The 25,662-nt window shown below is 46.6% G+C and overlaps 3 protein-coding genes across 16 annotated transcripts in view; 2 read left to right on the top strand and 1 right to left on the bottom strand.

The window, feature by feature from the left end:
* NCOR1 (nuclear receptor corepressor 1) overlaps positions 1 to 11,706 on the top strand; it is a 55,730-nt gene extending 44,024 nt beyond the window's left edge. For all 7 annotated transcript variants that reach the window (XM_086859639.1, XM_086859643.1, XM_086859640.1 and 4 more), the window contains 15 exons: positions 194 to 418; positions 1,239 to 1,448; positions 2,105 to 2,254; positions 2,783 to 2,956; positions 3,360 to 3,525; positions 3,753 to 4,249; positions 4,610 to 4,738; positions 4,850 to 5,007; positions 5,170 to 5,393; positions 5,808 to 5,945; positions 7,007 to 7,149; positions 7,687 to 7,740; positions 8,003 to 8,224; positions 8,494 to 8,676; positions 8,857 to 11,706. In XM_086859639.1, the coding sequence (XP_086715765.1) occupies positions 194 to 418; positions 1,239 to 1,448; positions 2,105 to 2,254; positions 2,783 to 2,956; positions 3,360 to 3,525; positions 3,753 to 4,249; positions 4,610 to 4,738; positions 4,850 to 5,007; positions 5,170 to 5,393; positions 5,808 to 5,945; positions 7,007 to 7,149; positions 7,687 to 7,740; positions 8,003 to 8,224; positions 8,494 to 8,676; positions 8,857 to 9,044 (2,861 nt within the window). In that variant the 3' untranslated portion in view covers positions 9,045 to 11,706. The remainder of the gene's footprint in view (positions 1 to 193; positions 419 to 1,238; positions 1,449 to 2,104; positions 2,255 to 2,782; positions 2,957 to 3,359; positions 3,526 to 3,752; positions 4,250 to 4,609; positions 4,739 to 4,849; positions 5,008 to 5,169; positions 5,394 to 5,807; positions 5,946 to 7,006; positions 7,150 to 7,686; positions 7,741 to 8,002; positions 8,225 to 8,493; positions 8,677 to 8,856) is intronic.
* A 1,100-nt stretch (positions 11,707 to 12,806) lies between these two features.
* On the bottom strand, positions 12,807 to 16,188 carry TTC19 (tetratricopeptide repeat domain 19). 3 transcript variants are annotated; one of them, XM_086859651.1, is made up of 10 exons: positions 16,005 to 16,188; positions 15,842 to 15,915; positions 15,599 to 15,709; positions 15,464 to 15,502; positions 14,883 to 14,939; positions 14,609 to 14,670; positions 14,390 to 14,484; positions 14,041 to 14,195; positions 13,587 to 13,749; positions 12,807 to 13,118 (listed from the first exon to the last, which is right to left on the bottom strand). In XM_086859651.1, exons 1-10 carry the CDS (start codon positions 16,186 to 16,188, stop codon positions 12,985 to 12,987), a joined length of 1,074 nt encoding a protein of 357 aa, XP_086715777.1. In that variant the 3' UTR covers positions 12,807 to 12,984. The 3 variants fall into 3 exon arrangements, with proteins under 3 accessions (XP_086715777.1, XP_086715780.1, XP_086715778.1); XM_086859654.1 differs by lacking the exon at positions 13,587 to 13,749; XM_086859652.1 differs by lacking the exon at positions 15,599 to 15,709.
* ZSWIM7 (zinc finger SWIM-type containing 7) overlaps positions 15,808 to 25,662 on the top strand; it is a 21,799-nt gene continuing 11,944 nt past the window's right edge. For 2 of the 6 annotated variants that reach the window (XM_086859659.1, XM_086859661.1), the window contains exons 1-5: positions 16,192 to 16,263; positions 16,901 to 17,000; positions 18,671 to 18,692; positions 21,045 to 21,147; positions 25,361 to 25,465. In XM_086859659.1, coding sequence (XP_086715785.1) covers positions 16,922 to 17,000; positions 18,671 to 18,692; positions 21,045 to 21,147; positions 25,361 to 25,465 — 309 coding nt within the window. In that variant the 5' untranslated portion in view covers positions 16,192 to 16,263; positions 16,901 to 16,921. Of the gene's footprint in view, positions 15,932 to 16,191; positions 16,418 to 16,900; positions 17,001 to 18,670; positions 18,693 to 21,044; positions 21,148 to 25,360; positions 25,466 to 25,662 lie in introns of those variants that run through there. The other 4 variants (XM_023939276.2, XM_023939278.2, XM_086859662.1 and 1 more) reach the window with 3 other exon arrangements.

Genomic DNA, 25,662 nt, shown 5'->3' with positions numbered 1-25,662 from the left:
AGGAAGATGATTTAGTGAAGTGTAAACAATCTTTTGTTTTAAAGTACAGTTCTTTCAGCAGAAGTGTTTTGTGATATAAAATGTTCTCTGTGCTTTGTTGTATTGCAGTCAATGGAAACCAGTGTATTTTTACAGTTAAATTTTCAATAGAGAAATATAAATTTTATTAATTTGGGTTTTTCATTGCTTCTAGCTGGAGTATCTTCTGGGAAGCCAGCAAATCATGAAAGGAAGAATACACTCACTCCAACACAGAGGGAGAGTGTGCCAGCAAAATCTCCAGTCCCAGGGGTTGATCCTGTAGTGGCTCACAGTCCTTTTGACCCTCACCACAGAGGAGCAACTCCTGAAGTCTATAGGGGTCACCTCCCTCCCCATTTAGATCCTGCTATGCCATTTCACAGAGCTCTGGATCCTGGTAAATAAATTTCTGTTGGCTTTTTTTAGTTTTAGAAATACTGTGAGCCGTGATGCACAGAAAGGATACCTTTATAAGGCAGTTTTCAATGGCCAGTTAGCATTTATAAGGTTAGAAGCATTTATTGTGATTTGATATCAGTTTAGTGGTGTTTTAATATCTAATCAAGAAACTTAGTAAAATAGTATTGTATAATGCTGTAACTTCCCTTCAGGACTTGCTTCTGTTTTGTTAAAAAGTTCACAGTATTTTTGTGTAATATATTATTATATATTATAATATTATATATTATTAATACATCTTTTAGTAAGTGGAATATATTAAAAGCTTTCAGGAAAGCTATGCAAAGAAAGATGTGGAAGAGGCTAGAGAATTAGAGTGTAATTCTATATAATTGTATAGAGACTTACATATTTTATATAAGTCCTTTGTTCAGGACTGAGATTATTCTCACTGAGGGATTATCAGGTTATCCTGTTTATATTAGATACAGTAACCTTTTAACCTATCCCTCAGTTTATTTCTGTGAGATATTTTCTACCTTATTTAGAATTTCAGCCTTTTACATTTTCAGAATTTCAGGATTTGTAATTTTATTGAAGTAATCTCTCCAATCTGGATTGTTTAGCACTTTCAGTGTGCATGCAGTGCAGAAATTCAATAAAACATCAGCATTAAAATGCTATTTTCACTCATTTGGCACCAGCTAGAGAGACTTGATACCACCTCTCACCGAAGCTTTACAAACACCTGAAAGTTTTATTTAGTCCAGAATAAATCTGCTTCCTAAAGGCCCCCTTTTCCCTCCTTTCACCCTCAGCTGCTGCTGCTTACCTGTTCCAAAGGCAGCTGTCCCCCACGCCGGGGTACCCCAGCCAGTACCAGCTGTATGCCATGGAGAACACGCGCCAGACCATCCTCAACGACTACATCACCTCCCAGCAGATGCAAGTCAACCTCCGGCCGGATGTCACCAGGGGATTATCCCCCAGGGAGCAAACCTTAGCACTCCCTTATGCAGGAGCACGAGGTGAGCCTGGCTCTCTTTCTATAATCCTCATAAAAGTGTGTTTTGGCTGTGCCAGCTGTGCTTTGGATGCACTCATACAAGGCCATGTGTATAAATGTGTTCATCCTGTAGTGATCGTGGATGTCTGACTACTCTTTTGAAAATTGCCTTTTGTGGAAAGGAAAACCAACTCTGTAATTTATATTTTTAAGGAGGATTCTCTGCGAGTTACTAGTGTTCAAGAGCCAGATTGTTTTCTGCTTGTTTAAATTGGTGATCAGAACCATATTTAGCTCACCATCAAACTTCAGAAAAGAGACTTATATGAAAATGATAACTTATTAAAAAAGAATATAAAAGCAACAGCCAGAAGTGTAATGTTTGTAATAACAATACTGATTGATTTATTTTTTTGGTAATACCCAAAATTGCTAAAAGATGGGATTGTTGAGTAGAGGTGAAATGCATTTTTCAAGGGGCAATTAAAGGGAGTGCTACAAATGCAAATTCTGACTTGGTAAGTTCCTAAATTGCTGATTGCCAGATCTGAGAGTGTAACATCTGGAATATAGCTCTACACTTGCCTTATTCTTGTATTTTCTCCACCAAACATTCAGTTCTAACTATGTAGACCATGTCCTGGAGTGGCCATTCACACATGTGTCATCTCCTGGCAGGGATTATTGACCTGAACAATATGGCCCCCACTATCTTAGTGCCTCATCCTGGAGGAACGAGCACCCCACCCATGGAGAGAATCACATATATCCCTGGCACCCAGCTTACTTTCCCTCCCAGGCCTTACAACCCTGCTTCTCTGTCACCAGGTAAGAGCACTCATGGCTTGGTGACAGCTCTAATTGTCTAACATGCTGAGATAATTGACCATCTTTATCCAGCTTTCATTAATGCCATGTTTTGATGTTTTCTCAGGAGATGCTTTTTGCATGCACCTCTCACTTGGATAGCAAAGGGGTTTTGATGATATCCTGTGTAGTTACAGTAGAAGCGCTGTCAAATTCTGAATTTGCCTCATTCTGTCAGGTCTTTATTTGTAATAAATTGATTATAATTCACTAACCCCATTTTACATGTGTTGAAGGGTGGAATTTGGGTCTATAAGCTGTGTAGTTTCTAACTGTATAGCAACCACTTTAGTAAAAGGCTTTTGAGCCTTCCACTGTCACTGTATGTTAAGTTTTTTTCTTCCTAGATAAGTGGATAGTTTTGAGTGGAATTAAAATATATTTGGGAAATTGTGCTGTAAGTGTATAGCAAAATATATAGGCAAGTGTTTACAATGCTTCTCTTAAATATATTTTTTTCTCCTTCATTTTACCTTGTGGACCTTCCAGGACACCCCACACACCTGGCAGCTTCTGCAGCTGCAAATGTTGAACGGGAGCGGGAGAGGGAGAGGGAGAAGGAACGGGAAAGGGAGAGGGAACGTGAGCGAGAGCGGGAAAGAGAACGAGAACGAGAGAGGGAGAGAATCACCTCAGTCCCTGCTGAACTTTATCTCCGGCCAGGTGAGGGCACATGGATACACTTGGATCACTTGTCTTGTACACTGTAACTGCTCATTTTATGTAGTCACCATTAGCAAATACCATTTACAGTTTGCTTTTACTCTGCACTTCAGGCAGGTTCCTGTTGCCAAGCAGTTCTGGTCATAACTGCAGCTTCTGCAGCTTCTTGAAGTTTGTCTCAAAGCAATGTAGCACCTAAAGAGGAGTGAATCCCAGTTGTCACTGGCACAATTGCATGTCATTTAGAGTATTGTGAACAGATTTTAATACATACCATCACATCCAGAGTGTTGGAGACAACTGGGGAAGAGATGTGGAGGAGACAGCATTGATTTACAGTGCTACACTGTTATAAGAGTAATCATCTGTTTTTGTTTGTTCCCCTCCTCTCTGTGTCCTGCAGGTGCAGAGCAGCCTGGCAGACCTGGCAGTCATGGATATGTCCGGTCCCCATCCCCCTCTGTCAGAAGCCAGGAAAACGTTCTGCAGCAAAGGCCAAGTATTTTCCAAGGAACCAATGGGACAAGTGTAATCACACCTTTGGATCCTGCTGCTCAGCTACGTATCATGTATGTTTTAGAAGTTAATGTGGTACAGATCTCTGTTTGAGCTTATTAAAAGATGCATTTAGGGTTAAAGGATATTTCACTACATGATTGCTCTTGGATTTATCAGATCATTTTCATCAGTGCACATTGGGTAGAAATCAGTGCCAGAAAAGCTTTGCTATATTGTGTTCATGGCTCTAGTTCTTTTCTGTGGGATGTGATTGAGGCTATTCAATGTTTGCCCACAGGCAGCTCACCCCTGGAGCTCCCTCTATCACTCAAGGCTTGCCAGCTTCCCGTTACAACACTGCTGCTGATGCCCTGGCAGCACTTGTGGATGCTGCAGCCTCTGCTCCTCAGATGGAAGTTGCCAAAGCAAAGGAGAACAAGCACGAAGGAGCCAGGATAGAAGAGAATATGGGACGCCGGTCAGCTGTGGTGACTGACCAGCAGCAGATGGAGCAGAAGACCCTGGAGGTAGAAAAGAGGCCTGTGCAGTGCCCCTACACATCTGCAAATTACTCTGGTGGCAAGTCCCAGGGACAGATTTCATCAGTAGTCTATTCAGAGGCTGGTAAAGAGAAAGGACCTCCTCCTAAATCCAGGTACGAGGAAGAGCTGAGAACTCGAGGAAAGACCACAATTACTGCTGCTAACTTCATAGATGTGATCATCACTCGCCAGATTGCTTCAGACAAGGATGCTCGAGATAGGGGCTCTCAAAGTTCAGATTCTTCCAGTAGTTGTACGTATCTTAGTAACTCTACTTCTTTGCTGTCTGTCTTAGACTTTTAGGGAAATTATGTGAAATCATTTGGATGTTTAATGATAAAATATTCAGCTCTGCAAAGCAGAAATACTTGATAGACAACTACAGTTTTTGCATAGAGTGACTCTCGCAAAATCAGAGTTTGCTTTATTCAAATTCCATGCTACAGCATGAATGCTGTATGTATGTATGCAGGATCATAAAAGAAACCTTATCAGAAGTCAGGAAACTGAAAATTACTTGGTTTATGTTGGAACACTGTTTCATGGAAGTATAGGCAACAAAATTTTTCTGTGATATTTACATCTTATTCCATAACCTTTGCTTGATATTCAGTGTCCTCACACCGGTATGAAGCTCCTGGAGATGCCATTGAGGTGATCAGCCCTGCAAATTCACCTGTACCTGCTCAAGAAAAGCTACAGCCCTATCAACAAGAGACACCCAAACCAAGCCAGGTGGAGAGTAAGTTCATCTGCTTGTGGAAATATTCTCACAGTCACCTTTTTTAGATTTGCAAGCACAGAAGTTTCAAACTTTGAAGCTTAACAGAGTGACCTTTTCTTTTTCAACCAGCTGACCCCAACAGACCATATGAGGGCCCCATTCACCGCTACAGGACACAACAGGAGCCCCCCTCACCCCAGCAACCTCCACCTCCCTCTTCCCAGGCAGAGGGGATGGCACATGTGCCCAGGACCCATCGGCTCATCACCCTTGCTGATCACATCTGTGTAGGTTTTGTAATTATGGCTTCTATTTGAGAGTTTTACAAAATACTATATCTGAATTTATAACCTCATTTGTTGCCATCAGGCTCGTCTAGTTCATGAATACCTACACTCTGGCCAATGTCTAATCAAGATCTCTTTTCTGTTTCTTTTGGTGACATCCAGCAAATTATCACACAAGACTTTGCTAGAAACCAAGCAGCTTCTCAGGCCTCTTTGCAGCCTCCCACCACTACATTCCAGAATTCCACCCCTGCTCCAACACCTGTTTCTGGCCGGGCAAAGACCTCGAACCGCTACAGCCCCGAGGCGCAGTCACAGCCCATGCACCACCAGCGGCCAGGGGCCAGAGTGTCCCCTGAGAACCTCTCTGACAAGGCCAGGGGAAGGTAATGCATGGATTCAGTCTAACTGCAAGTTTAATTGATGCTCAGATATGATATTGATATAAGATAGTGCAGTAATCTTGGTGTAGATTGGAAGTAAAGGGGCTTTTTTGCCTTATTTTTAGGCAAAGTCTGTCTCTACTGTTTTGCCAATTGCTTGGCTCCATAACATAACTTATAAGTGGTTTTCTGTTGCTACTTCTCTTAATTTCCACTCTTAAGAGAGCTGAAAACATTTAATAACTTACCAGAGTTGTTATGGACAATGCATAGTCATCTTTTTAAGATCACCAAGCTTATTAAAGCATGCAACATAAGTCTACATAAGCAGTTACGTAGGAACTGGAAAATTACATGAGTTAAATACTGCTGTACATGCACTGAGAGTAATTATCTGTCTCTGAATTGTGGATGTAGGCCTGGAAAATCTCCAGAGAGGAGTCACGTCCCCTCAGAGCCCTACGAGCCAATCTCGCCACCTCAGGTCCCGGTTGTACATGAGAAACAGGAAAATGTTCTTTTGCTTTCCCAAAGAGCTGAGCCTACTGAACAGAGGTAGGTGTAAAAATGACTTTTAAAAACATAAATCTGAATCTTTGTGCTGCAAAGTGTCTTTAATAAAGAGCACTTCAAGTGACCTTCCTCTGGTGCCACAGGCAAGTTGTTAATCACTGTCAATCCTTCTGCACTAACATCCCAAACTTGCTATTTGAGAGATGCTTTGGGGAGGCTGAGGGAAAGGTCACATGTTGGTGCTCTGTCTTAAGTTTCTTGGTGCAAGCTGAGTGTTCTGTGTCACATCTGAGAGAATGTTAGAGTGAAACTCCTTGTGGTTTCCAGTTCTGTAAAACTGAAGTGAGTTTTGAGAAAGGTCAGTTTTTATTAAATCATTCAGTCTTCTCCTGTCTGGTTGGATTCCTGGATACTGTTCTTGTGGAAAGGGGAGGAACCCAGGCTTCCAGCACTTATGATGCTGGAGCAGCTCATCACTTGAAATTCCACTGGGCTAAGGAGCTTCCAGGAGTAGTGAAGGTGGAGTGTCCATGGGTCAGGCAGCCCTGTCCCAGTCTGTCAGACCTGCACCATAAAACTTCACAGGACCTTCTTGGGGTCCCTGGCAGTGCTGGTGTCTGCAAACATGTAGGAGATGCACACTGCAGTGGGTGCTCCTGTATTTGCCCTGCTGAAGGAAGAGCACCTAAAGCACGTTTTGAAGGCTCATGCTGGTGAAATCAATTGTAATTTTCTTCAGGTTTTCTACTGTGCAGTTGCTGCAGGGCTGTTACAGTCCAGGATAGATGTTAGATGGATACAAAGGAATTTTCATGAACATGGCAGGGGAGATTACACTTTTTAGAAATGTAAGGATCTTAGGCTAGGAAACCTGGATTATTTTTTACTTCATTTTTACATTATTTTTTAATTTACGTACGAGTTGTTTGCTTTTTTTAAATTCAAGCTCATTTGTCAGATTGCTGCTGCTTAAGCAAACTCAGTTATTATTGAGCTCCCTAGTGTTCATATGACTGTTAGTGGTTTCTGCCTGACTGCTTTGGGGAAGATTTAAATGTGCATCTTACAAGTTCTGTCTCTTTGACACGTGTTGGTCTTGGCAGGACTGACTCTCGCTCTCCAGGCAGTATCAGTTACCTGCCTTCGTTTTTCACCAAACTTGAGAACACTTCACCAATGGTAAAATCCAAGAAACAGGAGATATTTCGAAAGCTGAACTCATCTGGTGGAGGTGACTCTGACATGGGTATGCAGGACTTGCCTTTTTACTTACTTTTCCAGCTTAAGCTTTATGTGACTTCCACCTGCAGATGTCCTGACCTAAATATGATCAAATAATACAAATTAAAATAAATCTATGAATATAAAACACATATAATAATTTATGACCATAGAACTAGAAGGTTAGATTTTTTTTATGCTGTTGTATGTAGGATGTCACATCATTTTAACATTTAATTTAAGAGATGAAAACTACATAATTAATGAGAAAGTTGTTAAAAAATAACACTATTCTAATGAACTGTGCCTGTAATTTGCTTTATATCAATACTACATATTTTCCTATTTGGAAAGATGTCTTGAAACTAAATGGCTTGTGGTTTCTTGGCCCTTATGTCTTTTAAACAGCATTTTAATATAGTTCCAGTAATGAACACTGACATGGTGGAATATGATACTAGAACTATGTTTTTGCTTTTTTCTTGTGCAGTAGGGCTACTGCTGATCACTTAGTCATCATCAATACTGAAAAATTTAGTGAAATGTTGTGTTTTAATTGCAGCAACTGCTCAGCCAGGGACTGAAATATTCAATTTGCCAGCAGTCACTACCTCAGGTAAGTTCTTCAGTAAAAGAAACAACAAATGTTCTAGAAAAATGTAATCTCTTTGATATCTTAAATTTATACTCTTTGGCAAGTCCAGTAAAAGAGGAAAATGGTGCAAATTTAAAAGCTAATATCCTTCATTAAAACTTATTTCCTGCACCATAAGGAAAAGCAAAATGACCAAATCTTTGTCCACAGCCCTTTTTAATTTCTCCGAGATAATTTTTTGCCTCCCTTCCCACCTTTGCCTGTGTTTTCTCTTCACTCCCAGGTGCAGTCAGTTCTAGGAGTCACTCCTTTGCAGATCCTGCCAGTAATCTGGGTCTGGAAGACATTATTAGGAAAGCACTGATGGGAAACTTTGATGACAAGAGTGAGGAGCACGGGGTCGTCATGTCCCAACCTCTTGCGGTGGCTCCGGGCAGCTCCGGTGCCGCGGTACCGGCAAGTAACGAGACACGTAGGGAAGAAGCCAATCCATCTCCAAATTCAGGTATTGCAACTCCCAAATATCCCAGGGCCTTAAAGAAAATAAACAAATCAAGAGTTTGTATAATCTGGTATCACTGAAAATCACTGTCTTTCCTCTGTAATTGGCAGAGGTGGTATTTGCATTTATTGTCCTGGCTTTTCCAACAACACTGCTGGAACAGGAAGAGGAGAACAGGGTGTATTGGATACCTGAAGCTACCTGATAATTTCTAGAAACAAACACAGAGAGGCTAAAATGAGGGTGGTGAAATCTGTCCCTTCTGTTGCCAGGTGGGGCTGTCAGCAAGCAGAAGCTCATTGGCAAATCAAACAGTAGGAAGTCAAAGTCTCCGATTCCTGGGCAGGGATATTTGGGAACTGAAAGACCTTCTTCTGTCTCATCTGTACATTCAGAAGGGGACTACCACAGACAGACTCCAGTGTGGGCCTGGGAAGACAGGCCTTCATCAACAGGTGAGGAATGGGCTTCTTTCAAAGGTGTTTGCAGAGCTCAGATATTTTACTGTAACGCCAGATATTGGCCAGAAGCTTCCAGCACCTGGGGGTTTTCTGCAACAGATTTTCTGCTAATTGTTACAACCCAAGCCACCACAGGTATCTCAGAACAGCTTGTGTTTTTGCCTTTTGATGCAGGTTCCACCCAGTTTCCATATAACCCTCTGACCATGAGGATGCTGAGCAGCACTCCCCCGACCTCCATCACCTGTGCCCCCCCATCCATGAGCCAAGCAACCACTCACCCACAGAACAGGATCTGGGAGCGAGAGCCTGCACCACTGCTTTCAGCACAATATGAGACTCTGTCTGACAGTGATGACTGAACTATGCAGATTTATTTTTTTTTTTTTTTTTAATTTGCGGGTCAAAAAAAGAAATCTATTTTTGACTTGTGCCCACAGAGACTTTCCAAGAGAGCAAGGGCCACACAATGAAGAATTGCTGGAGAGTCTGTGAAATGCCTTCTGCACAGGCTGTGTGTTGGAGGATTGTGGTCGAGAAGGTTGACTTACTAAAGATAAATATGTAAAGAGTTTTTAAAAATGTGGACTATTCCTGCTCTACATCTATTTGTAAAGAATACCATAATGTCTTTTAAATCATTCTTCTGTAAATAGAGAGTACTTTTTGCAGTGTTTTTTCCCTTGCTATAGTATCTGGTGTACTTATGTTCAAATCATTGCCTAAACTTTGGGGGTCATTTTGTAATTTTTTTTTAAGCATTTTCTCCAGTGTAGAATACTCTTCATAACCCTAGCCTCCTTCTCAGCCTAGCCTAACCAGAACCCCAGCCTCCCAACCATCATTGCCCATTTAATGCCGTGCCACTTCCTGCAGGCATTGTGCTTTTATATATATATTTTTTTCCCTAGACACACTCTCTCAGTGGTGTTCAAGCTCTTGTGAAAATGTTGATTTTTAAGACTGACCCCTTAGTGAATTCTGTACATTATCATAACTCCAGTTTGCTGGAATAAGATGATATATTTCTTTGGAATTTGAAATTCTGCCACATTGTAAATTTTTGGTGCAGTTGTTTTGGTTTTTTTTAGCAACACTGCAGAAATATTATTGCATGGGTATGTTATGGTTCATTTTTAAAAGGTTAAAGAAACAAAAAAAGAACAGCTTCTGGAGGCATACCTCACTGTTATGCACACTGGGAATTTTAACTGTGCCCTAAAAGCCTATTCTTAGTGTTCTCTGTTTCTGCATTGTATGCAGTCAAAACAGGCTACTAAATTTTACTGTCATATTTAACCACAGCAAATGGCTTTTCTGAACAGAGGCTCCGGGTGGGTTGATAAATCCTTTAAGAAGAAAAACCTCCACATCCCAAGTTTAAATAAAAGAAAGTGCTTTTATAGAATAATTGAGCAACACACGAGTCAACTACTTGGCTTCTGTTACAACCAGTTTGAAATAGTACTGTGATTTTTTTCCTTCCTCCAATCTGATTTTAAAACCTTTATGTAATTATTTTGAAGTCTGCATCCCAGTCCCTGTCCCTCTAAGCAAGCTTTTGGTGGAAGTCCTTACAAATGCTTGGCTTAACTCCTGAAGTGTGCAATACCTGTTAGGGTGACTTTTATTTTTTAATTGTATATGGTACTAGGAGAGTCTCCTTAATCATTCATCTATCAATGCTTGCTATGATATGCTTGTAGCTTATGTACACATCCATCTGGCAGTGATGTCACAGGGTGTCCTGCCATCCATCTCCAAAAGCATCTTCATTTTATGCTGCACTGACCTCAGGAAGTGAATTCAAATCTTCTGGGGTAGAAGGACTGATTCACAGATAGCACTGAGCTGGGGGGTGGTGTGGTCTGTCAGATTCCAAACTGGTTTTGCATCTCATTGGTCAACAGGGTCTTTGCCTTGGAGTTATTTTCCAGTGAAAAATATTTTGGATTTTGCCACTGTATTTGTGATGCATTGTATGGAAGGTGTAATGCAGTGTGTAACCTTGAGTCATGTGAGCTCTGCATCCTATGGACTGTGATGGTCCGTTTACAAACAGGAAGAAGCACAGAACTATTTATCAATAGCAAATTTATTTTCAGTACTTTAAGGAAAGCCTTTTTGCCCCAAGTGTGGGAAACAAAATTCCAAAGGAACTCATTTGGAAACTTGACACTTGAAAATACAGAACTATTTTGCTACTTTTTTTAAACACTGCATCAGAGTAGATCCGTTGGCAGTCTTAAATCTCCTTGCAGTCTTTCTCTGAGAAAGATTTCTCTCATCCTCCCTTCCTTTACCCTTCTGGCTTGAAGCAGTGAAGTTTTCATCCTGTTTGTAGACCTGTGCTCTTATTTTAACTTTCTTTTTTGGTTCCCACAGCAACGTATACTGGAAAATTAGTTGATCTGCCCTTTTTGTAGATTGAAATTTAGAGTGGAGAGTTAAGTTCCATTCTTAAACTCACTTGTTCTTACTTTCTTAGTGTAACAAATACAATGTGAAAGAGGCATGTACAGACAAATGTCTTTGCTACCTGTACAGTAAGTATAGCATGTTCATTGCAAAGCTTCATGTTACTGCTGCAGCAGCAGCAGGATATCCAAAGTAGGATAGTCACAATCTCCTAAGATACAGCTTGAGTGGCATTTGCACATAAAATGTTGCTGCTTTTTTTTTTGTTTATTATCTGAGTTTTAACTTCTCCAGTGTAAAAACCTCTCCAGAGCCTAAGTTAGGGTTTACCACAATTCCAGTAATCTTCAAGTATGGAATTACATCTGCCCTGTTTCAAACAGGAAGGTGTTTGTAAGTCATGTTTACAAAGTGTAGTTTACTACAAATTTTTTACCTGATTTCTGATCAGCGCTTTCACAATGCTTTCATCTTGATATGGTTCGTGATTCTGATATGAAATCATTTAAGACTTGAAAAACCCATGCATCATAATTTCCACACGATGTCTTCACTAGACAGTGACTTCTGGATTCAGACCAATCAATAAAGGGGATCAGTTCTCCACTTGCTTTTCCTGTGTCTCCCTTTTGTTTTGCAGCATCAGGCAAGACCCTGGTGCCAGGGTGCTGCAGGTAACACTGCTGCCCTCCAATCTCTGCTACTTCAAACCCAGCACTTCAGGGAAGGTTGGCTTTAATGTGCCAGAGCCTTTCTGTCAGTACAGCCCTATTTTTATTTCCTAGCTTGCTGAGAACAAAGCTCTGAATGTGACTGAAGTTTTCCAGCTTCAATGAACTTCTTCTCTAGCAAACCTGTGTGACTCCTCCTCTTAGCTCAGAGATGGATCTGCTACTGTAAGTAAATTAATAATGATGTAATTACATTGAGGATTGTACCAACCAGCTGCAGTTCTGACAACTGAGAGGTTAAAATTGTGCTTGGATAGTGACAGAATTAGTTTTATTATCTTAACTAAATATGGATTTGGTAATTTCTGGTTTAATTCTCCTCTTTCTTTAACGTTAGGCTTCCTAGCAGGGCAGAACTGGGAAATTCTGTTGATTCTTTGTTGATTCACACAAAGGCACTTAGCTGACAAAGCTGGGTTTGTACACAGCATCTTTTCCAACAGGAGGCTTCGGCATTCTACCACTGACCTGTCCAAGAGAGGAGGACAACTCTGGCACTCTGTGTGCTCTCCACTGGAGCCAAGTGTTTTATTTCCAACAGCAGCTCTGTGTGGTAACAGTCTCTATCTTTGGATGCTAAATGAAGAAATAAACCTGATCTTCAGGCACCCTGTTGGACCGGGACAGGCAGCTACAGCTCTGTTGCAGGACAGGTACAGCCTGGGTAATGCTCTGCTTTAGTTCAAACACCCTGAGCTGCAGCACTGACAGAAGCACAGCCCCTGTTATGCAGTGTGTAAAGAGTGAGACAATTCCTGCCTATTCCTTTTCAAGACTTGCTCCTAGCACAGCCATGTTTTGAACCTGAACACTTTTGTGGGCAGGCAGGAGTAGCAAACTGCTACTCCTTGACTCTAACACAGGTATACCAGGCCAGACTTGCACTTAGGCAGCCAAAATTAAATCACTTAGCACAGTAGGGCAGTCAAACCACAGTAGGGCAGTCAAACCACAGACTACACCACAAATTCACACTTTAGATTTCACACCTTTATTTTGGTCTGTTAGGCAGTGGCAGCCCTTCCTCTTAAGCACTCCTGAAACTCCTCATTGCTGTTTCTCTGGAGAATTGCACCGAGCTGCTCCCAGGCTGCCTGTGCTGACCAGCTCTTGCTGCCTTCAGCCACCTCAAGGTTGGACTCTGTGGCCAAAATCAGTTGGAGCCCTTTCTCCTCTTGGCCAGCTCAGCTAGTTCCTCCTGGATATGCTGGACAGCAGCAGCATCTCCCTTCTGCTGTGCCTGCTTGAGAGCTTCTTTGTACACTTGTTTTGCTTGCAGGAAATCCTCTGTAGCAAGAGGGAAAAGAGGCTTAGCTACCCAGGTCCATCACTCATTTTCAGAGCTCCCTCCAGACGCTGATCACATGCAAAGGACAAGGACTACTTGGAACACACCAAAATCTAAGGAGGCTCAGAAAACATCCTGCCTGGTTGTCAACTCTGAGAGCTGGAGAGCAGCAGTGATGATGGGACCTGGTGCTGCTTCAGCACTAAAATCTCATAGAAACAAATCTCATGCATGTCTTCTGTCCTTTTGGAAAAGTTACTGGACACAAAGGACATGGGAAACAAGATCCCCTGGCAACCTTTTGGGTCAGGCTAAATTCAGTTTGTGAAAGCAATTCAAAGTCTTATCTACTACCTAAACTAAAACGAATAACCCCAAAGCAGCACTGTAGTTCAGCCCTACAACATAAACCCAGATCTCTGCAGTCAGCACAAGCTCAATGACAGGCTGGGCATTTTTTCACTGACCTTTGTGCATCAGGATTGCTGCCAGATTATTGAGCACCACGTGCTCCTCGGGGTGCTGAGTGTCCCTTGCTAGCTCTGCTGCCCTCCTGCTGTAGGCGAGCGCCTCCTCGTAGTGGCCCTGAGCATCTAGCACCGTCGCCAGGTCATTCATCAGCACCACACTCTGCACCAGGAGGGAAAAGGGAAGCTTCTGGAGCTGTCTGGGGCAGCAGAAGCACCACATTCATTCCCTGTCACACCAGTTAAAGCAGTATTTCCCATTTTTTTCCCAGAAAAGCATTGAGTAAAGAAGTGTTCTGTATTTCTGTATTTGCATGCTTGCCCTTCCTGGCAGGAAAACAGCCTCAGGTAGTGCTGGCCATGTCTGATGGCAGCAGAGCTGCTCCAAGGCTGCCTCATTCCCTGCAGATCAGCCTTGCCTTCCCTAGAGCCCAGCTACTGCTGTACCAATTACCTGTGGATGAGTCTCTCCCTGAACATCATTTGATATCTGCAGAGCCTTCTCATACACTTTCTGTGCTGCTGGGAGCTCATTGATATTCAGGAGGTAGCGGGCGTAGGAGTCCAGGCTCATCCCAAGCAGGAGCTGGGTGTTGGCCTTTTCTTCAGCTGCAAAGAGAGGGGAGTGAAGTGATCACTGCCACAGGATTCAGCGTGAACCTCCACCCTACCACAGCAGGAAACTCAGGCAGTGTGAAGACAATGGGTTGACATGAAGATGGTGCTTAGGTAATACAGAAACAGCATGAAGGACAGGGCCATGAAGAAAAGATGAGAAGCCTTTGGCAGACACGGCTGCCCACCTGATAAGACATCCTCAGGCAAGTCCTTCTGCTTGGCAATCTTCTCCTCTAAGGACAGGATGCAGAACTGGTAGCCTGCTATAGCTAATTTATGCCTGCAAAGTGCAAAGCAAAGCTCCTTCCATCCCTGAAGGATCCCTCATTCAAGAGCCTCTGCTTGGCCACCCCACCACCACTGCAAAGCTGAGATGGAAGCAGATGACACCTCTGGGAACTCACTGATTCTGAGCAGCGTAGATACTGGCCAGCTTGAGGGACATCTCAAGGATGGCGTTGTCATCCTGCCAGGACACACAACACAACCGTTACTCTCCTTGTACCTCCCCAACAGAAACATTACTTTGTCAGAGAGTTTAGACCTCAAAAATCCCCACCTTGTTGCCTCCAGTGCTGCCATCCATTACAGTACAGCCAATTTCCAATAAGAGGCATGACAGCACAAGAAATAAGGTCAAGAGCAGGGCACCACTGGGAGCCTTGTCTCAGAACATACCTCCTTTGCATCCCCTGCAAGCATATAGCTCATAGTTGCTTTGTAGAGCTTTTCTGCCTGAAACAAGAATTTTGAAGAGAACACTGAGGAATGATGGCATTCAAAACAAAACAGAGGCAAACTACATCGAGGGACCTAGCTCAGATTTGTTGCATTTACACTACACCAACACCAGTTAGAAGTGAAAGGCTGACCAGAGCGCAGCAGTACTGAACCAGTGGGTCCTTTCAGCTTCTCCTTAAGCACTGCTGCAGCAGCCAGGCCTTTACCCTGTCTGTGAGCTCAGGGGTTTCCCAGATTCTCCTTGGAGCAGCCATCTCTGTGCTCAACTGCAGCATTTCACAGTGAGAAGTATTCCTTCCCTTGCACACTGTTGGAACTCAAAATTTAACTGCAAGAGCATCTTTCTCAACCTGCTGTACTCATGGGACTGCAGCTCTGAGTGGATCATTCTGCTTTGCACTGGGACATCTCCGTCCCACAGCTCTGAGCCTGCAGCTTGTGCCAGCACCCCACACCTTCAAGACCGTGTACAAGATATCAATCCCTAAAAATACAGAGAGAAAAAACCAGTTACCCACATTGCCCAGCTGTCCCTGCAGGTAGGCCACGTTCCCCATCTGGAAAAGACACACAGGGCTCAAGCTCCACCCAGGCACTGCGGACGAGCCTCAGCCGCTTTTCCTTCTCCCTACAGCTGTCTCCCGGCTGCTCACCATGCTGTAGGTGTAGATGATGGCCTGTCTGTTCTCCTGCTGGTGCGCCCGGCGCAGGGCCTGGTGCAGGAGCTGCTCGGCCTCGGCCAGCTCCCCCTTCATGGCGCTGAGCTGCGGGGGCACCGGGCTCGGTCACGGCCGGGCCCCGCGCCCGCGCCGCCCGCACCGCCCGCACCGCCCGCGCCGCCCGCACCGCCCGCACCGCCCGCACCGCCCGCACCGCCCGCACCGCCCGCACCGCACCTTGGCTCTCTTCAGCAGCAGGACGATGGCGTCCTCGCCGTCATCCTCGACGTCCCGCGGGAAAAAGGACAGCCCTGCGGGGACAGCGTGGTGAGTACCCGGTGCCGGCTGCGCCCTGCCCGGTGCCGGCTGCGCCCTGCCCGGTGCCCGCCGCCCCTCTCACCTCCCAGGAAGGCCAGCGCAGCCCCGGCCGGCCGTGCCCAGCGCGGCCGCGCCAGCCCCGCAGTGCCGGTGCCGCTGTCCCTGCGGTGCCCCCGGTGGCCCCAGGTCCAGGCGGGCCTGGGCAGGGCGGAACAGCGCCGGGAGCAGAACCGGGACAGAGCCCGCGACAGCGCCGCCGCCGCCATCCCGAGCGGGCCCTTTAAGAGCGCGCACGCCGCGCGTGACGTCACCGCGGGCACGGGGCGGTGTCGTGACGTTGGGTACGGCAGCGGGAGCGGGCGGGGAGCGGATCCCGCCGGGAGCGGCACCGGGAGCGGATCCCGCCGGGAGCGGATCCCGCCGGGAGCGGAGCGGGGCGGGGAGCGGATCCCGTCGGGAGCGGATCCCGCCGCTTTGGCCGCCCTGGCCGCCCTGGTGAGCAGCGCCCAGCCCATGGCGGGCCCCTCAGGGCACAGAGCGGGAACAAAGATGAGGAAGAGGCTGGAGCGTCCCCCAGGAAAGGCTGAGGGGGCTGGGGCGGCGGGAAGGGGACCCCATCCGTGTGTAAATGGCCCAGAAGGGTGACAGGGACCTGCGCCAGGCCCTGCTCCCCAGGAAGTGCCACCTGGGCATGAGGAACATCTGCTGCCCTGGGCAGTGAGCGCTCCCTTCCGCGGGACCGTGTTTGTGTGGGGGCATCTCAGAGACACCCGTGTGTTCCTGAGGACTCCTGTGTTCCCAGAATGTATTTTAAAAAAATAAATAAATTAAAAGTTGCTTTTAAGAAAATTTAAAGGATGCCATTCCTTGGCCTGGTTGTTGGGTTGGAATGGAGTGCCCAGATAACCCTTCCTGATGCTCGGCATCCATGGTGACACTAAAGATTTCCCACTGTCTCCTGTCTTGTCTCGTTTCCAGGGATGATCCCGTGCCAGGGGGATGGGCAGGAGTACCTTGCCAGCAGTGGCACAAGAGCTCTTGAGAGAGATCAAAAAGGCTTTCCAGGAGACCTCCCAGGGTATGTGAAGGATGCCAGCAGGAGTGGCCAGGAGCCTGTCACACCCCAAGGGAGTGATGAGGGTCCTTGGCCTCCCCTTTTTTACCAGACCCCCTTGTCTCAGGGACAGCCTTCACCTTTGTGTCCTTTTTTGTGACAACAGACGGGTGTGAAGCACAGATAATGAGGAGCAGCCCCTTCTCCAAGTCTAATTGAAAAATCACACCAGTTAGGACTATTTTTTTTTTGAATGTGAGGTTTCAGGGTAATGCTGCTTCTCAGAGCTCCTGGTGCACGTGGTCACAGTTGAGGGATGATAAATTAATGCCTCTGCGCAGGAATTCTGCTGTGCCCTCTGCCCTGCCGGTTTTATAGACTCACCAGTCCCAAAAGTGGAGCTGGAAAGGGAAATTTGCCTGGCTGGCCGGCAGAGGGGGTGTTCTGGTGATCCCAGCTGGGAACAACCTCCCGGTGCTTCAGGGAAACGAGCACAAGGCAGCAGTGAAATCCTGGCCAGTTCCAGCAGTTAGTTAAGAACAATTACCTTTGCTGGATCTGTGCTAAGAGAATATTAATGTTTGTGTTTACTGGATGAGTTGCACAGAATGGCTCTTCCCAAGGAAAGTGTCTGCTGAAGGAATATTTTTAACTACACAAAACCCAAACAAATAAGAATTCAGATAAATCTGTCTTGAGCACTACGTGGGAGTGAGGAATGGGCAGAAACTTCATGTCTAAACTGTCAGAGTGACAGCTTTTTGGCACACTTGCATTATGGCTCCTGTCAGGTTAGAGTAGATCCAAAATCTACATGTGACTTTTAAAAGAGCTTTATAAATCCTGTTGTAAACTGAGCAAAAAAAGAAGTTTACATTCCTTTAAAGATGTCCTTAAAGCAGCAGAGTGGTACTAAAGCACACATTTGAGACAGAGCTGTGGAGACAAAATGATTGATCCTTTTGCAGAATTAAATTCAAATAAAGCTGGAAAATTCAAACCAACAGTGCAAGTCATAGAGTATTTTGAATTGTTGAAAGAAAAGGCTTTCAATGTCAAAAATCCAGATCTTCCAGTGGGATATAGAGACAGAGTACACTGTGTCCCCTGGGTGACAGCAGAAAGATCAGAGGGGACAAGCAGAGCCTGAGCTGTCAGCTACAACAAACACTGCTGTGCTTGAGTGTAACTTTCCATCTTAAGGAGAAGTTCCAATAAATGAGGACACAATGTTTCAGTGGGCTGTATGGAAAGCCATAAACTGGTGGCTCCCTGCAAGAGTGTGTTGGGAAAAAAACAACATTTTTAAAGTCATGATGCCAGAGTTCTCAACTCATGGCAGGAAAGCTTCAGGGGAAATAATAAATATATTTTTAACTAGCTTCTTAAAGTGAGAGTAAGATGCTGAGCTTCCTGCCTTTTATTGTGTGCTTTTGAATGTCATAAAAGAAAGTACATTGGGGCTTCTGTTTTTCTTTTTCAAATGAATCCCTGTAGTTGTGATTGCTGTACTTGGTAAGTGCCTTAGCACTGTGCATGAGCATTTCACTGTTCCTTGTTGCTTTTTTGGTGGCTAGAGAGGATGCTGAGAGCACTGCAGTCCTGTGTGGCCTCTGGGTGTACCTTGGGGGGACAGTGACCCTCCTGTCATGTGAAATTCTGTGAAATCACATTTCCTTTTCTTTCTGTTGCAGTCCCTGATGACCTGCTGCTGGGGTGAGTGTCTTCTGCTTCGGTTCCTGCCCCAGTGTCCTGCTGAAGGGCAACTGGTGTCAGCTCTCATCACTGTTTTCCCCTGTGTTTGACCAAGTGCTGCTGAAACACAAAAATGCCAGTGGTTTTGGTGGTAGTGGAAATGAAGGTCCTGAAGGGTTTTTTTTGAGATATTCACAAAATTATCTCTGTATCACTGCATCTCCTGTAATGACTTGTTCTAATTTAAACCCTGGATATTTAACCTGAGCTCTGAGTCCAGCCTCAGGTCTGGAAGGATTGTGGATCTCAGGAGTGGATTGTGTTGCAGGCTGATTCATCCCTCTGCCTTCCTGCCACTGTGAGCACCCTGAGCTCACTCCTGTGTGAGTCATGGGCATCTGTGATGGAGAGGGAGAAGTGTCCTTATCATCATCCTGCACAAGGGAATTGTTAACTTGGAGGCTGAGAGTTTTCTTCTGTTTAGGGGCAGTCTCAGGTCAGCTTTGTCACCCTTGTGAATACTTTGGTCATTCCCAGCAGTGACCTAAGAGATCCAAGTTTCACAGCTTCAGCCCTCACCAGTTGGTGTTGAAGGTGGAGTAAAGGGACTGTCACTGTGAGACTTTTCAGATTCATCTGTAACCTTGTGGTCCTGCCTGCCAGGGGATGAGATCATTGGGAACCCTTCAGGCCTTAATTACTTTGTGTTAAAGTTATCTGACACAACATCTGTGAAAGGTGTGTTGACTCCCTCTCCTGGGACCACAGTGGCCTTTGAAAGGTGGGATTAGATTTGACAGCTTTTGTTTACTTCCCCTTAGAAAAGAAAAGAGGAGGAAAGAAATTCTCTTGTTAGGTTTAATAATGGTTGGGTGGTAACTCTTGGCAGCCAGATTCCCATCCATTCCCTGCATCCAGGAGCTCAGAAGTATTCTAATTTCCCAATCTCTACCAAATCTCCAAAGTCTTTGAATTTCCTGTGGGCATTTCCTGTTGAACTGATCAAATTATATACACAAGAAAAGAATTTCCTAAATTTGAAAAGAGTTCCTGAAACTCACTGAACTCATCCCCCTTACAGTCCCAAACCTAATCATTAAGGAATGTATTATGTTAAGCATTCCCCACCCACCTCCTCACAGCCCCCAGACGGAGCCAGCCCTTCTTGCCTTGAGTTTGTGCAAGTTTTGGTCTTCCTGGAATCTGTCTGTCTGCTTGGCTGCTTATCAGTGAGCTTGACTCAGCCCTGCTGGGGCTCTGCCTTGCTCTGTCCTCCCTGCACTTGGAAACTTTCCCCTTTCTCTTGGTCTCCTGCTCGTGTTTGGTGCTATCTCTTCATCACTGCTGATTTCCTTGTTGTTTACCCTTGGAACCAATCTGGACTACACAGATTTTTCTCAGCGGGTGAAAGGTCTGTAAAGTTAACTGAGTTGCCCCTGAGCTCTTTGGAAATGCTCAAAGCAGCTGGTTTACTGGTCTAGAATGACTTTGAAACCCATTAGCTGTCTGGACAATAGGCTGAAGGTGCAGATAGCCATATTTAACACACACCTTATCCAATACCCCTGCACAGCACCAGCAGGAGATAAAATCCCCCTTTGGGATGTGCAGTGATCCCCATCCCAGGCACTCCCTCATCCATAAATGCTGTGCATCCCTGCACATGTCCTGCCTGAAAGGGAAAGAGTTTTTAGGGGGAGTGGAGGGACATCAGGCACATGCTGCCCCTGGGTGTTTATCTGTAATAACTTGGCTGTCTCTGAGCCCTGCTCATAGCTGGGTCACAGATGTAAAACTGATACTGGTGTCTCCATGCGCAGTGGAGTGTCTTTGAGTAATTCCCTGGTGTTCTCCAGCTTCCTTCTGATGCAGTTTGGTGGGTAGAGAAGGGATAATTTTCCCCCAGTTGTGCCTGTGATGGAGATGTGATCACTACAAAATGACCCACTCATTCCCCAGGGTTTGAGCCAATTTCCAGGGGATGAGGAAGGAGCCTCAGATCCTTTTGCTCCAGGAGCTGTGGATCATCCTTGCTCTCCCCTTTCCCTGGGAGCTGTGTAGTCCATGCCCAGAGGTGGGATTCAAGACTGACAGAATCCAGGGCAGCAGCACATGCAGGACAGCCTGGCTGCACAGCTGAGGTGTCCCAGAGCATGAGCCCCCTTTGCCCTGAGTGCTGGCAAGTCTGGCTCTGTGTGCTCCACTAAAATCCCTTTGTGCTCATGGGACATTTTCAGCAGCTGCAGCAAGGAAAATGTCTTACTTTTGCAATGGGCACCTTCTGGGCTCCACAGGGCTGCCTCTGTGCCCTGGGGCTGAGCCAGCTGGTCTCCCTTTGTGCTGTGACATAACTAGAGACACATTCTCTTCCAGGCTGAAGTTCATTTTTGGCCCATCTGCAGTCCCAGCTCTGGATCTGGTGGATCAGCGTTCTGTCACCCAGGTCAGGTCCCCCAGTGGAAGGACTCTCTACCAGGTACATGCTTCTCTTTGCTCTTGCTTTCTGCTGGTTTCCAGCTGGCATCTGAGACTGTTTTCCTGATTTGCAGAGCATAGATAAACACAGAGAGGACACCAGTGTTTTACAAACTCCTGAAGGGACACTGGAGAGGAGCAGATTTAGAGTAGCACGGTTCAGAACGATTTTCTTTGTGGCTTCCAGCCAGCCAGAGACAATGTATTGTTTGTGGGCATCACAGTCAGGAGGAAGTTTTCCAGGGATTGCTAATTTTGCTTTATTACTCTCATCCTATCCAGCAAAGGAAGTTCTTCCTCCTGACCAGTTGTACACAGCTCAGTGTTATCTGCCATCACTGCCTTTCTTTCCTCTCATGACCTCTGCTTGGCAGGAGATCTCTGCTGCCTGGGAGGAAGCAATGCAGGCCAAAGCCGTGGGTTTCATTCTGGTTCAGTGTGGCCAAGGCTGTGAATCATGGATTCACATGGATTCATCCCCATGAAATGGAATTTCACAGAGAAGAGCTCACCTCAGCCCTGAGATCAAGCACAGCACAGGCTGGGTGTGAGGTGAGAAGAGGAGCCATTGATATTTCACTCTCACCTTTCTGTGCTGTGCACAATTCCTTGTTCTGTGGTCCCCCAGCACTGGTGGCAGCTCTTTTAGGACAGTCTGTCTGTGCTGTGAGCCACTGACCAGCTGCATCCAGCCCATGGCTTTCAGAGTCACAGGGACACTGCTGTGTCCTGCTTGAGCACTGGGACCCTGTGCCCAAAAGATTTTGCTCAAGAAGCATAAATTCCTTCTCCTCAACACTCCCAACCCCCTCAAGTAGCACAGCCCACCCAGGGCTGGGCCTGGTTCTCTGCTTTTCACACACCAGGGAAGGGGGAATGTCTTTGCTCACTGCTGTGGCACTCAAAAGGAACATTTCCAAGTGTCCCCTCTGCAAAGGACCTTTTCTCGTCCCCTGGAGGTGCTTTGGGGTCGTGTAGGGTGGGAAAAGGGCTGTGAAGTCAGGTCTGGCTGATGGCACAAACCCTTCTCATGTGTTCAGAGCTTGCACAGTTTGCACACGGAGCCTTTATCACTTCTGGGGCCATGGAGAGGACACGGGCTCCTCCAGAGGAGCATGAATCATAACCAGGGCTCAAGAACAGCCTTGGGTTCCAATTGAGGGCTTGCCTGTGGAATTTTGGTAAACCTAGGATGCTTCCAGCACCCACAGACAGCCTTGCTGATTAATTGAATGCTCAAAGGCTTTCCCTTTTTTACTGTTTCTTGTCTGAAAATGCCACTGGGCAGAGAACAGTCATATTCTCCTTGCAGAGCTTTGTCAGGCCCTGCAGGCTAAGGCAGAGCTTTGCTGGGCATCAATTAATAATCCACAGATATTAATATTGGGCTCAATTGGTGCACACTGAAAAGGAACAAGTGTCAGAACTGCTCTCCTGCCTCTGCAGGGAGAGGGAGCCTCTGGTTTCCCTGTGGAGAAGGAACCCCTGGTCAGGAGGGTCAGGGAGTTAATGCAGGACAAACCTCCAGGAAGGAGGTTCCTGTGTGCCTCCAGCTGCAGTCATCTTCAGTGGAGCTTGATTGCTGATTGAACCACACTGATGAGTTCATTAACAGAGGAATCTGAAGAGGTATTTTCTCTGGGGGTGTGAGGTTGGTGCCATTGTGAAATTCTCCCTCATCACAGCTGTCAGATGCAGAAACGAAGAGCAGAGTCTACCCTGGGGCTGGAGCAGTGCCAGGAACACATCTGGGGTCATAGAAACTGAAGCCCTGGGTGGGTTCTGCACTGGAGTCACTGGCTCTTCATTCCTGTGTGCTGTGGAAATGTTGGAAATGTGTGGAAATGTCCCCAGCTGTGCTCCAGGGGAGAGGGGCATCCATGGCTGCCTGGACACTGCACAATCATCCCTGTTAATCATCCCCCACAAAGTCAGCCCTGCCATCCTCACCCAGATGTGGTTGAGCTGGAATGTGAGGTGGTGCTTCCACTTGCAGCTGGCTCTGGAGAACTCTTTGAGGCCATGAGGCTGGTTCTGTTGTGAAACTCCTTTGGGTCATTATAGCCAAATCTGAGCTGGTGATGATTCCATATCACCTAGCACATCTCAGGTCCTGCTTCAGGGGAGGAAGGCTCTGCTCAGACAGGCCCTGTTGTGTAGGCAGCTCTTGCCCTCAGGAGCTGAGATGGGAGAAGAAAGAGCCCTCAGTCAAATGAAAGCTGAGATTTGTCTCTCAGTGCCCTTGCTGTTTAACAGAGGAGTAGCACTGATGGAGTGAGGCATGATGCCTCAGAGCTGAAATCATCCCAGGAGAGCTTGGGTGATAGCTGCCATGCTGATGTCAGGGGTAAACCCTACCTGCTGCAGGGATGATGGGTCTGGCTGGTGGTGGAGCTGTGCTGGATGTGGCAGTGTTGACCTGGCAGCATTTGGGGCAGCCCTTAGCTCTGAGCCGTGGCAGTGAAGCAGGGCAGTGCTTCAGCCCTGTCAGCTGGCACTTGCACCACTCACATCCTGCACCTTCACTGGGGATTTTTTTCATTATGTCTTTTTTTCATTAGTTTCCTAGAACTGTGTGGCAGATGCCCCACGGTGAAGGGTTTGAGCAGCAGGCCCTGGCACAGGCTGTGGTGCTGCCTGTCTGTCTGTCCGTGTGCTGGTGCCTCAGCTGACCCTCCTGTGCCCCCATACCCTGGCACAGACACCTCCAGGGGGATTTTTCCTCACTGAGGCCCAGGGATGAGGACAGCAGAAGGAAATCGGTGCCTGGCTGGGCTGCAGCTGGCCAGGAACAGAGGCACCTTTTTCTCCCAGTCTTTGGATTTTAGATTTTGCCTTATTAGGCAGAGTCTCTGTTCTTGCCATCTAGGTCAGGATTGGGGAAGGCTGAGCTCAGCCCAAATCTGGCAGTGTCTGTCTGTGGCTTCCCCCCCTCCCCAAAGAAAAACACTTCTGAAGGGAAGGCACCATCACAATACTTCTTCATCTTGGAAATAACAATCAAAGGGGCTACAGGAAAACAAACTTATCACAAGTGAAACAAACTCAGCCTGCAGTAAAAGGAGGACCCAGGGGAAAGGCCAGACTGAGAAAAAAAATGGTTTACCCTGAAATGAGAATGTGAGTTTTGTGTCCTGGATCTGCTGGGAGTGAGGGGGACTTTGAGGCATTGGCACTTCAGTGGGAGAGCCTAAACTTCTGGATGTTCCCTGTTGGGCAGAGGGTGCAGGGAGAGCTCCAGGGAACAGGGGAAGGCTCCCCATGGAAGTGCAGCTTTGGACTGTGAAGGACAGTGTTCCCCTGGAGGGTTTTGGAATGCCAGGGATGTCCTGGAGGGGAGCAGCACTCTGCAGAGCTCCACTGCCTTTTCACTTTTTGTGTTTATCTTTGGATTTGGAGGTGTGTGTGCCACAAACCCAGCCAGTCTACAGCCTGGGGTGGGTGATGTGCCCTCCGAGCCCTGGGCCCTGTGCAAGTCTGTTCTGCTCCTGCAGATCATAAAGTAGTTTCCTAAAAGCTATTTTCCAGTCTTGAAGGGACCAAAAGAGGAATAATAATCCATAGGCTGGCTTTCCTATATCCTGCAGTCAGCTCCAGCAGCTCACAGATTGCTCCGTGCTGGAAAAAAATGCTTCCCTCACCTGTTTGCTCACCCTGGTGCCTCAGTACCAGCCTTGCAAGGAAAAGCATGTGGGAAAAGCAGGCAGTGCTGTTCCCAAAGCAGAGATGGAGCAGGGAGGGCTTCTCTGGAGACTTCAGCTTTGTTTATTCAGGCAGATCTGGATTCCAGTAGCTGCAGCTGGTTTTGAGAGCAGAACAGCCTTCAGTGGTTGGGAAAGGAGAGCAAATAAATGCTCAGTGCTGCTCTCCTGTCCCGGCCCGTGGTGGCTGTGGGCTCATAGCTGGGCTCTGTGTGACTCCTGGACCTCAGGTGGTGCCACTGCCCTCTTCCCAGCCCCTCAGAATCAGGCAGGTCCCTGGGGCTGGGGTCTGCTGCAGGCACAGGTACAGGACACCCTCACCTGCAGGGAGAGAAGCTTGTAGAGAACATGAGAAAGCTGAGGAGCTCCAAGCTTAGGTGGGTCACTTCAACGTTTGGGGATACTTCTGTACTGTGACATCTCCCCCTCACTGCTGGGTCAGTGCAGACCCAGCCTGAGGCAGAGAAATTAAAGTGAATCCTGCCTCTGACTCCTCACCTGCCTCTGTTTCAGGTCCTTGGAAGCTCAGGCAAACTTTACACCTGCTACAGCTCCTGCCACTTCTGCACGTGCCCCGCCTTTGAGTTTTCTGTGTTGCAGAAGAGTGAGAGCCTTCTGGTGAGTTCTCTTCCTCAGCCTGGCATGGAGAGAGGGGCCAAGGCTCTGCCCTGAAATTCCCAAACAAACAGGAGTGTGGAGCTGACCATGCAGGCTGAGCCTGACCCACTGTGTCCCTGGCCTCTGAGCGCCCGATTTGGGGTGCAGGGAGGGGTTTTGGGGGTCAGCAGTGGTGGGGAGGGTGCCAGGAGCCAGGA

Source organism: Cyanistes caeruleus, chromosome 21 (genome assembly GCF_971803275.1).
Source record: "Cyanistes caeruleus chromosome 21, bCyaCae1.hap1.1, whole genome shotgun sequence".
In the NCBI taxonomy this organism is placed as follows: Eukaryota; Metazoa; Chordata; class Aves; order Passeriformes; family Paridae; genus Cyanistes; species Cyanistes caeruleus.
This window is presented reverse-complemented; position numbering and strand designations above follow the sequence as displayed.

Coding starts and splice junctions, on each gene's coding strand:
- TTC19 (XM_086859651.1), bottom strand. CDS start 16,188: ATGGCGGCGGCGGCGCTGTCGCGGGCTCTGTCCCGGTTCTGCTCCCGG. Junction 14,485..14,608: donor ATCTACGCTGCTCAGAATCA/GTGAGTTCCCAG, acceptor TGCACTTTGCAG/GCATAAATTAGCTATAGCAG. Junction 13,119..13,586: donor AGCAATCCTGATGCACAAAG/GTCAGTGAAAAA, acceptor CTCTTGCTACAG/AGGATTTCCTGCAAGCAAAA.